At 42.9% G+C, this 12165-nt stretch overlaps 1 protein-coding gene across 1 annotated transcript; it reads right to left on the bottom strand.

Annotated features, from left to right (window-relative positions):
• On the bottom strand, positions 166-4421 carry LOC8078878 (probable serine/threonine-protein kinase PBL19). Its single transcript, XM_002452786.2, has 4 exons — positions 3439-4421; positions 2098-2358; positions 1133-1255; positions 166-1010 (listed from the first exon to the last, which is right to left on the bottom strand). The coding sequence occupies exons 1-4, from the start codon at positions 3904-3906 to the stop codon at positions 459-461; spliced, it is 1404 nt and encodes a 467-aa protein (XP_002452831.1). The 5' UTR covers positions 3907-4421; the 3' UTR covers positions 166-458.

The raw sequence follows: 12165 nt of genomic DNA, 5'->3' as shown, positions 1-12165 counted from the left end.
CCATGACAAGATTCCTTTTCAACCGCATGTATGTACTTTACAAGCTGAAATCATGCAGTAAAAATAGTGCCAACATGTATTTCGTACCTAAAAGTCTAAAACAGAGGGCCTTAAAAATACCGCTATAGAATTATCAGTCAATGGTAAAAAGTAAAATCCAGTATAGAAAGGAAGAATGTGGCACCTTTATTACTATCTACCTTTTCAACGTGCAAAGTTGCAGTCAAACATAGAGAACTGAATTACATTTCACACCTATGATCCTTTATAGCAATGAAACCTTTACAATAGTAACTCTTGAGTCTCAGATCTAACCTACCTATAGAAAGCACACAAGTAAAAAAGGGATGTTGGTCACCTAATAGATTTATACTGACATGGTGAAAACATCACCAACGATCCTATATTCATGACCACTTAAAAAAGTAAAAAAGAAAAATCACAACAACAACTCAAAATTATGTAGTAGTAGTAGCCGCAGTCCTCATGAGCATGAATCTCCTCCTCGCAATGCTGTTTGCATTCTCACCTAGGGCAGCCAGATGAAGCATCCTCCGCCTTGCTGATGCCACGGCAACATCCTCTGTGGTTGGTTTTCCAGATACTTGCTCTGGTGGTGGAGTCTCACCCAAACTCCCTGATTTCCCATCTAACTCCTTGTGCTGCATTGCTTGCTTCAGGCTCTCGACCACTTCTCTCATTGTTGGACGGTCCCTTCTCTGCTTTGCAAGGCAGCTATTGGCCAACTTGGCAATTTTTCTAATGCCCTGCTTAGAGTAGTGGCCCTCAAGCCTTTTATCTATGATCTTGCTGAATTGCTTACTTTCAACAGGATACAGCCTCACCCATTCGAGAAGTTTCTGCTCGTTCTTGGGACGGTTCCTCTCCATTGAGCGCCGTCCAGTGAGGATCTCATATAGAACTACTCCAAAACTCCACACATCACTCTTTGTAGTGAGATGGCCTGTCTCAATGTAATCTGGAGCTGCATAGCCCAAGGTCCCCATAACCTGATTGCATATTATTTTCATTGGGATATAGAATAAGAATTCAATATAGCAAAATTCTGTAACATGACCAAGCATAAGTTAAATAATCTTGTTCTGTTCTATGAAGGCAAATCAACACATACTGCTGTAGAGACGTGAGTATCACCAGCCGATGGTCCTTCCCTTGCCAATCCGAAATCTGAAAGTTTTGCTCTAAACTTCTCGTCCAGCAGTACATTTGAAGCTTTGAAATCGCGATATATGACCTGTAATGACCAAACACAAATATCTCTCATTCTTTTTTTGGAAACAAAATCAAATCATATCGACTAACTTGGTTGTCAAGGGAAGATGCACAGAGCAGCAAATGACATTTATAGCACATGTTTCTCTTAACCATGTTCACATTCAATCAACATGATCACACGATGACATTGTCTAATCCAATAATATGAACAATCCAAGGTTTCAGAATGTGAAAAACAGATAACTCATTACACAAATATTTCAATTTCCAAGAATGTATGAATGTGCAAGCCCAAGTTTTGACTTGATCTATGATAGATCTATTATTTATGTCCAGTGATTCAGTACGGATTACCACACAGCATTTTTTAGATATGATTCAGTATGGATTATCACAATTCAACATTTTAGATAGGTTACCATACTACAAATTTTGTTCTTGTGCAAGTTCCTGTGATTTGCAAAATTTATTTTTTGAAAGTAAAGGCAGGAGCTCTGTCGCTCAATTAAGATAGAAAAAAACAAGAGCACCCATGGTGCCAAACACACCGGTCATAGGACCAAGCACATATTGCCACCGCTCACCCACTGATGTGCAAAATTTATACTGCATGCTCGTCTTCATGTAACCAATATATCACTCTTAAAGAAATGTTATTGTGCATTTTAGATAAGTTACTCTTAAAGAAAAGTTATTCTGCATTTTAGATAGGTTTCCATACTATAAAAGTTTGCGCTTGTAACATATTTCCTGTGATATGCATGCTCCTTCTCATGTGATCTAATCCATCACTCTTATAGAGAAGTTATTTGGTAGCATTCAGAATAACCTTATTGGAGTACTGGAGTACCGAGCTGATACCTGAACTTCTAATCCCTCGTGGAGGTACAGCAATCCCTCAGCGGCATCCAGTGCTATCTCCAACCTGATGTCCCATGGAAGGACGGGATATGCTTTATTGAATAGATGATCGTCCAGGGTCTTGTTCGTCATGAACTCATAGACCAGTAGCCTCTGAGGACCTCGCTCACTTCGAGCAGCGCAGTACCCAATGAGCTTGACGAGATTTGGGTGCTCAACAACTCCCAGGAAATGCACTTCTGCCAACCATTGCTTGTGGCCCTGATCAAGTCGAGAGCACGAACAGAAAACTGAGACTTGGATGCAGATGAATATGCCAGAATGAGACAACCTTGAACTTCTGAAATTAAATAGTGCCAGCATCACCATATTACAAGATGAAGTTTCTCACATTCTAGTACTTCATTTGGAATAACCGGTTATCTCTATGATTGGGTTTTCTCTTCTCTCTCATGCTATCAATCCTATCTTATCCTCTCATGAAGCTACATTTAAAATGCTACGAATGACTGAATCCTAATGCATACATATTGAAAACAGATGGTTGCTACTAGGAGAAGTGCTTCACAAGGTGCCGAAAGGAATGTTCCCAATTCTAATCCACCGCCACCAAATCCTCCAACTATAGAGCAAGCTTTGATGATGCAGACTCAAATACTACAAACTGTTGTTCAAAATGTGCTAAACAACTAGCATCAAGCACCACCTATTGATAAGCGTGGTGAATTTATGATGGGACACCCACCAACATTTTCTCATGCAAGCAACCCACTAAGCTGATGACTGGCTTAGAGCTGTGAAGCGACAACTTGATATAGCCCAGTGTAACGACCATGATAAAGTGTTATATTCGTCTGGCCAACTCCAGGGTGCAGCACAGGACTGGTGGGAATCATTCCAGTTTGAAAAAGATGTAAATCAGATTGGTTGGGATGAATTCAAGACTGCTTTTAGATCTTACCATGTTCCAGAAGGTTTGGTGGAGATCAAGGAGGAGTTCCTCAACTTGAAGCAAGGATCTATGTCGGTGCGCGAGTATCATGACATGTTTATCACACATGTTAGTATGCCGCGTTACCATATTCCATGGTACGTACTAACGTTAGGCTTCACGAGCCATTAGCGAAATGAATTCTACACAGTTATGCAAGCTACGGTCCATTTCATGAGCCAAAAAACAGAGTCTCACTGTAATTCTGGGGGATGTAGATAACTCTAAAAAATTCTAGGGGCTATAGTCTGTAGAATGTAAATGGTAAGCAATAGACTGTAAAATGCTGATGAATTCGTGATCAACCAAGACAAATTGAGCCAAGATACCACAGATCCATACGACGATACCTGATGACCGTTGGGATTGAGTTTCTTGATGGCAACCACCGTGCCGCCGGCGGGCCCGCCAGGTAGCCGGACGACGCCCTTGTAAACGCTGCCGAAGCCGCCCTCGCCGACCTTGAGCAGGCGGCTGAAGTCGCTGGTGGCGGCCCGGAGCTCCCGGAACCCGAACTCGCGGAGGGTGCTGGCTCCCCTCTCCTCGTACAGCTCCGGGATGCTCCGCGCCGACGAGACCGAGACCGAGCCCGAGCCCGACGACTTGCTCGCCGCCGGCCGCATGACCGCGCTGGAGTCCTCGGAGTGGCTCGTGCCGACGGCCGACGACGCCGTGGAGAAGAAGGTCAGGTTGGAGGGCGCGCCCGTGGAGACGGTGGACGGGAACGAGGCGGCCGCCGGCGACGCCGACCCCTCTCGACGCTTCTCGCCCGTGCCCCTCTCGGTCCTGCTGCTGCTGAAGCAGCGGAAGCAAGACATCGCTTCGAGTTGGAGCAAGACGGCGGCGGGGCTCAGCTCGTGGCTTCTTGTCTAGTCTTCTCTATTGCCTCAAACTACGGCGAGATCCTCCAACAATCGCGATAGGAACAGAGCCTCTCGTTTTCCTCCCTTTCTGAATCAAGAACATCTCGCCCAGCTCCTAGGAACGAAACCGATCAAACGCAAACTTTTGATAAAGAAAATAAAAAAGGATTCTTGGCTGGCGGCTTGACGGCGCAGCGAGGCAGGGACGGCGGGCATGGGGAAGGCGGCACAGGCCCAGCGAAGATGTCAAAAGATCGAAGCAGGATTTTGTTTGACGCTGGACTCCCTGCGAGTCCAAGGCGAACAGGAAGCTGGGAAACGCAGAGGAATTTGCCCACGCTTCTTTCTCGCAGGCATAGGAGGAGAGGAACTCAGGAAGCGATGAAGCTGATAGAGACGGAGGTGGTTGGACGCGTAGATCGCGCTCGTAAGCCAGTGCGGGAAATGATAAGAAAATCGGGAGGTCAAACCAGAGGTGCCTGGAGAGCGACGGCAGAGGAGACTGGTGGGGATGCAACTGCAAACTGCAATAAACCCTCGCCCCCCAACCGCCTCCTTTTGACTTTTTCTTCTGTTGTGTCCTCTGGACTCTGGTCTAAGTACGTACCAGATGGTCGTATCAGGACACTCACAATGCAATGACTCTATCACAATTAATTACATATTATTTATGGTATTTTGCTGATGTGGCAGCATATTTATTGAAGAAAGAGGTAGAAAAAATAAGACTCCAAGTCTTATTTAGACTCTAAGTCCACATTGTTCGAGGTAATAAATAACTTTAGACTCTATAATAGAGTCTGCATTGTGAGTGCCCTTACCCAATCTCTACAGTGTTTTCTTCAGGGTTATAAACAAATCACTCAATGAAGCTTTTCACAACACAACAGAGCGTGGATTAGGGACATAGACCTGCGACATGCAGATTGTCGAGTATGTTGGCGCTCTCTTAACCACATCAGCGAGAAATTTAAGCTAGATGGAAAATTCACAACAAGATCGGTCCATCACATACAATTTATTAGAGTAACATTGACAATTTTCAATCACATGATCTAGAAAGTCTAGGTGCCGCCAAAATACAATTTTTTTACATGGCTCGCCATCCAAAACGGTATGGAACCACCAATAGGCTACAAGTGTGGGGATGGCTAAATAATGGTGTGTCCTTTATATAGACATAGTGAATCTAGTGTCCATCTCTCTAAGACTGTCGCTACACAAGGTATATCTAGAGGACGTTGCAATATGGTTGGGTAATGAGCAGCTATCACCTTCCACCTAGGTGCTTGGAGAATCGTTATAAACTTGGTGAGACAATTTTGATCGCACACCTTCGATAGCGAGACGAGCACTACGCTCCATCATTATTCTTGTTTGTTGGGAGGTGTGGAATGAAAGAAATACAAGAATATTTAAGCGTAAGGAATCAGCACCAACACAGAAAATCAAGGATGAGGTGAGTCTGTGGGCAATGATAGAAGCAAAACACGTCTCTAAAATATTATTATGTGCTTGATGTGAGGCCTTCTCAGATGAGGCGTTTGGAGCTTTTCTAGGCTCTTTTTTTAATACAATACAATAGGCAGCTTTTTCTGTTGATTTTATTTTTTCTAAAAGTATTTCTTTGGCATGAGTGTAAGCATTTTGCAAAACTGTTTGTAGTTGTAGCTAGCCCAGTTGACTAGTATCTTGGTTCCCATAGACCTAGTCAGCAAACACAAACATATCCATTGAAACTTTAATTTCTTAGAGCATCTCCAACAGTTGGCTATTTGGGTTATGCATTCTAGGAATTTGCCAAAAACCATAAAAATTGCTCTCCAATAGTTGGCCATTTGACTTATGCATTTTGCCAAACTTGGCATTTGATGGACCAAACTAGGCATTTTTGCATAGGCTCTTTGGTTTGGCAAATTTAGAATCCCGGGAATCCAGGACTTCTTGTCCACGCTCGTTCGCCTCCTTCCCCCTCCCGGCCGCGACTCTTTTTTTCCCCCACCCGCGCGCGACTATTTCCTTTTCTTCGCGTCCTTTTCATCGCGCCGCCTCCCGTCGCGCCTCCCATCGCCGCCTCCCCCCATTGTGCACGCATGTGAAAGAAGAGACGACGAGACGACGGGGCGATGCGCCTTCGGCCGAGACGACGGTACGACGAGACGACGGGGCGAGACAACGGATCGAGACGACGGGGCGAGACGACGGATCCTCGATTGCCATTGGCTCTAAGTTATAAAATTCTTTATGGGTTGAGGTAAGCTAGAGCACACTAGAAAAAATATGTGTATCTTGCTAGAATAGTTTATGCTTTTCCGAGTAGTAGTTTAAATTAATCCCTAGAATTTAAGTTGTTTCATACAGCCAATTTACACACACACCCTATTGGGTGCTCACATGTCCTTTTAGAGGTGGCGATCTATCACACTACCCGTTCTCTTCCCCCGCCCGGTTTCTCTGCCATTCGTTGATCTGTTGTGTTCGCTAACTTGTCATTGACGTGTGATATCCAACTCTATTTGGATTCCGGTCATAATGGCCCATGTGTATACTGATCTGAGGTTATATCGATGCGTTGGTGTTGTGCCAATTGGCAATCCCACTACCACAATTGAGTAGCCCAACGGATGGCATGAGGCTAGGTACAATTAAGCATGTCCCATAACATCGGATGGTGCAAGTCATGCTTATGCTGCCACAACTGATGGTTAGTGTCATGTTTGGGCCGCCATCTCAGGCCACAATGTTGGCATGAGAATGACATGTTAAGGCCCCCTTCATGGAGACTCCTAGATATAAAAGTGATTTTCTATCCCTCTCCTATTTTCTTATACACTCAACCTCCCTTCCATCTTCCACGAGGCCACCGCGTGCCCGCCTCTTCCTACTCTGTCAGTCCCCCTCCTTAGCTATGTCACCGCTCCTCCCTACCTCTCCTCTCCTGTCCCCTTGCCTCCCTACACAATAGGGTCGTGTTTGAATGATGTCCAACGTCTGCCGTAGATCGCCACGCCGAACTCGCGGCACACCGCACTCACCAAACACTGATGCCACACATAGCCAAAGGTTCGGTGGCACCCACAGTAGCTAGTTCATTTTTGGTGCCCAACCTCACCAATTGTCTGGCGGACGAAACGTTCACCATGCTTGAGGCGCGATTGCAACTGTTGCGTCCCTATCTGCTAGCTTCAATGGTGGCTCGTCCTACTCCTACATCACTAACCAACGCATCCTCCTCAGCGAGTAGGGCATGCATTGGTGCAGCTATGTAGGCGGGCGGTGATGGCGAGGAGTGGCTTGTGGGCGAGATCCATTGCTTCTTTTTTGCGAATTCTTCTGATTTGTGCTTCATCCGTGGCAGTGTGAACTTGCGCTTGATCTGTAATCATGCGGTTGATTTGTAAACTCGTGATATTTGTTTATTTTTTTATTGCTTTTTGTGACAGCCTAGCCATGTTGGCATGTCCCGTCAGGCTTGTGGCACAATTAATCATGTCCGACTTGTTCATTATCCTGATCGGTCACTGTCATTGTGTCGACGTGCCTTGTGACTAAATCGATCCAGTCACCATCCCCATTTTAGGGGTGTTTGGTTAGGAGTGTTAAAATTTTAACATGTAGTGTAGCATTTTCGTCATATTTAATGATTCATGGACTAATTAGGTTTAAAAGATCTATCTCGTAAATTACTCTCTAACTGTGTTTTTAGTTTTATAAATAGTCTATATTTAGTACTTCATGCATGTGTCCAAAACAGAAGTTAAACTTTACTAGGGCAAACCAAACAGAGCCTCAATCGCGGTTCATCGAGTTGACCTGTTACTGACTGTTGTGACTAGCAAGCAAGTGGAAAGAGAGACTCGAGTGCACAACGCCGGATCTTCTACTTCTTCATGTTACAAACTTGTTTCTCAAAGGACTTCTGTTAGACAAATACGCTAACAGAGGAGAGGAAAGAAGTAAAGTACAAGCGATAACAAATGCCTAAATGAGGATTTTAGGCCCTAAAAGCAAAAGAGGCAAACGAACTAAGCTATAGGCAAAATTTTTCAAAGTCACTTAGCTCCCACACTACACCATATTCGAGCCTCTTCCTTTATCTATATTGATGCTTGAAAATCTGCGCATTTTGTTATCTCTAAAGCTCCAACGTCAATGATCTTACCGTTTTAAATTACATGGAACACCTATCCGGCTTTATGTCCATATAATGTAATACAATGGAGAAGATATAGCAGATATAAACTGTCAACATAACATATGTTAACTATTAAAAGGATGGACACCATGCATGAGCTAAAACTCGATGAAACATTATAAGTACCAAAGAGATGATTAAAATCTTGTATCTCATCTTTTCTAAAAGTATTAAAAGAGTTGATATTATTTATGTTCTATAGTAGCCCCCCAAAAAATATTTCGATCAAACCATATTGTTTATTCAACCAATGAGATCGTAACTTTTTTTTGGTAAAACGGATCAATCCATGACTTTCAAAATTAACCTTAGGGCCACGGGGTGGGTAAGGCCAGGGCCGGCCATTCCCATCCCTAAGGCGCAAGCGGAAGGCGCACAAAGTTTCCAGTGGATTGCATAGCAGGAGTCTAGGAGATGGTGTGGGGCACGTCCCTCAAAAGATCGTCACAGCACGAGCCTACAAAAGCGATGGCAGCAAAATACCTGCTCCGATATGCCCAGTCCGCCAGTCGTGCTGGAACGATACTCCTCCTCAATAGGTGGCTACGTGTGGCCCTGTTTGGTTCAAGTGCTAAACTTTACCGTATATCACCTCAAATGTTTAGATATATACATAAAATATTAAATATAGACTAGTTATAAAATTTAAAACATAGTTAGAACAATTTATGAAACAAACTTTTTGAACTTAGTTAGTATATGATTGAACATTAATTACCAAATAAAACAAAAATATTATAGTACCTATTAAACTTTAACACATCCAACCAAACATCTCAGTGGATGCACAAGGCCCAACGCCTCACGACGTGACTATCGACAGCGAGTGGAGACTTTATGGTGTGCACTTTGGCTTCCACCTAAAAACTTTTCGTCTCACTCATCACATAGAATATTTGGACATATGTATAAAGCATCAAATATAAAGTAAAAAATAAAAATAACTAATTGCACAATTTACATATATTTACGAAACAAAATCTTTTAAGTCTAATTAATTTATAATTGGACACTAACTGCTATAGTTACTATCCATGAACTTTTCTTCGCAAATTAAACAAGGCTTATGTCGTGAGCACGCTTAGGACTACTCAGTATTACAGTACTCTGTACATCATAGCGATTACTTTGTACTTAGTAATAGAAAGCAGTTTTTTGGTGTCTATATGTTAGGCATTGCTTATCCACACCGTACATTTCTACTGTACTCTCCTAGCTAGTATCCTAGTGTACATTCCTACTACTACTACTACTACTGCACTCTTACGTCCGCCTAGCATCCTCCAGAGATGTACTAATTTATAGCACTGAGTTTAAATTGATAAGATGGTGACAACACTGCTTTACGTTGCATCTCCTTGGATTTTAGGACATGTTTCTCACTATTATAGGGTAGCATGAATTGCAATGGATGAACTGTTGGTGTCTTACCCAACTTCATACTTTCATTTATGTACAATAGATTTTAGTGAGAGGAAATGAAATGAGAAAAGGCTTCCGTGAATTCTTAGCATCGATCAACACATATTCACATGTTCTTTTTTAACATAGAGCTATTTTCTGTATTTTGTGTGGCTCTCACTCTGTTTTTGAAGATTATTCTCAAAATGTGCAACATTGACGACTCCAACAGCAACAGTGAGGACTCTATCAATTATGACTTGGCGGCGTTTGGAGGCTATTGCATCTTATGCAGGCATGCAGCTGCCATGGACACTAGAGGACTAGTGTTCAACCCTCATTTCCCTGTGAAAGAGTTGAACGGATGACAATGGGTTGAAGTCAACTTGTGGGACAGAAGGAAATGCTACGACAATTTCCGTATGTACCCTGACGTATTCCTTGAGTTGCGTCATTACTTAGTCAGTTGGCATGGGCTTAGGTCTACACAAGAAGTGGAGTTGGTTGAGGCTTTAGGTATGTTCCTCTAGGCTTGTGGAACACAATAGCCCACGCGGTAGATCAAGTCCAAATTTTGCCGATCATTGGACACAGTAAGTAGGAAGATGGGTGTAGTGGCTGAAGCCATGTTTTCGTTTGCACAAACAGTTCTACGGCCAAAGAATCCAACGTACAACACAATTCATCATAGTTTGATGAAATTCACATGGATCTTAGATGGGTGCATAGGAGCTTTAGATGGAACCCACATTCTAGTGAGAGTCTGTGTTGAGGCCCATGAGGATATCAGAAATAGGAAAGGTTGGACAAGATTTAAAGTGTTAGCTGTACTGAACATGGACGGCGATTCACATATGTTGGTGCGAGGATGGCAGGGTCTGCTCATGACATGGTCGTGTTGAAGGATTTCTTTGAGACACCAACTTTCCCACATCAACCACTAGGTTAGTTTACAACTTATGGAGTACATGCATGAAGTATTGCAATTGTGTTGTAACTTATGGTGTTGTATCATTGCTTTTTTTAGGTAGGTACTATCTAGTGAACTTAGGTTACATAGTGTGTCCTGGATATCTGGCCCCTATCGTAATACCAGGTATCATCTTAGTGAGCTTTAGCCAGAGACGTGCTCATGGTTTATATGAGAAATTTAACTTCTAACCATTCTAAGTCTTCGTAATGTTGTTGGAAGCTCATTTGGGGGTTGTAGAAAATAAGTGACAAATTTTACGAGGAGTATCATTCTATGAGAGGGAGAAGCAATCAAAGATGATTATTACTCCCTCTGTACCCATAATTCTTGTCGTTTAGGACATGATTGTGGTAACCAAAAAGTGATTAATTAGGGGTTAGTTTTCCATGTTTGCCCCTAATAAATACGATGGCGGGTGCTCTTTGTATTAGAAAGTAAACTAGCTCAGCTGGTCATTGTGCAGAAGTTGGAGTGTTGCGACCCAGGTTCAAGCCTTGGCAATGGCTCTTTTTTGCCTGCGTTTTTCAAGCCCTGGCAGTGGCTCTTTTTTGCTTGTGGCTTTTCTGCATGCGAGCGGGCTAGGGGCTTTTTGCATGCTAGTGGCACGGATTGCCAGAGGCACCGACGCGAGGGCCAATGGCATGCGAGCGTCAGGGCGAGCGGGCAATGGCATGTGAGCGTCAGGCATCGCCAGAGCCAGGAGCCGAACGGACGCGCGAGCGCTAGGGGCATCGCCGTCCACGCGCATAGCGGCCTGCTTTGAATGTCAGTTTTTGCAAAATCAAGCCAACAGCCCAGGACGTCAAGTATTTTAGGTAAGGAGGGAGTACATGCTTTGCACTGCATAATTTTTTGTTGGACAAGAAAGAACGCATGTTTGTAGGGAGTAACATGGCTCAAACAGTAGACTACGCGTGTATCTGCATGGGTAGCACTAAATGCTAGTTTTGACATGGCAATTGTCCATAATTGGATCGCTGCTAGAATCTAGTTAGTGTAGTGCACATGTATGGCAATTTTGGCTGCTGCATTCTACAAGTTTTGATAGATGTAGGTGATCATGTGTGCTGAATTTTAATACTATGCCAATATGTGTACATACAGGTGATGACATATTCTTAAGGCCGTGGTGTATGTGGAGTAGAGGATGGCATGAACAAGTTGGCAGATTGTTATATGCACTTGTTGTTGTAGTTGTTTCACTTGCAGTTGTTTCACATGTGGTTTGGAACGGCTACAAGTTTTGTAAAGGCTCCACTTATACTTATATGTAAAAGGTTTAAGTTAATGCCATATATAGTACGTATTCTTATTTCTAAGAAACTATTATTTGAATGGCCTTATAAAGACCTATTAGTTGCAATGAACTGTTATTAGAACACTTTTGTTATGAGCTGTTATTTCTTTATGTGGAAAACTATTGTAGCGTCCATTGTTGAATGACTTGTTATGAACTATTATTTATTTGTGGAAAACAATTATTTCATTCAAAATGAATGTCTTGTAAATAAAGTGTTGTTTTGTTATCTAAACACATGTGTTGGCACCACCTTTTGATTGCATGTTGTTGGTTTGGTGCCAATTTTTGAATTGAATTGGTTGAATTCAAAATGGTAGCTACATAAAAATGCTCTATTGCTACTGT

Source organism: Sorghum bicolor, chromosome 4 (genome assembly GCF_000003195.3).
Source record: "Sorghum bicolor cultivar BTx623 chromosome 4, Sorghum_bicolor_NCBIv3, whole genome shotgun sequence".
Taxonomy (NCBI): domain Eukaryota; kingdom Viridiplantae; phylum Streptophyta; class Magnoliopsida; order Poales; family Poaceae; genus Sorghum; species Sorghum bicolor.
The sequence above is the reverse complement of the archived record's forward strand: the minus strand, read 5'-3'. Positions and strand labels throughout refer to the sequence as shown.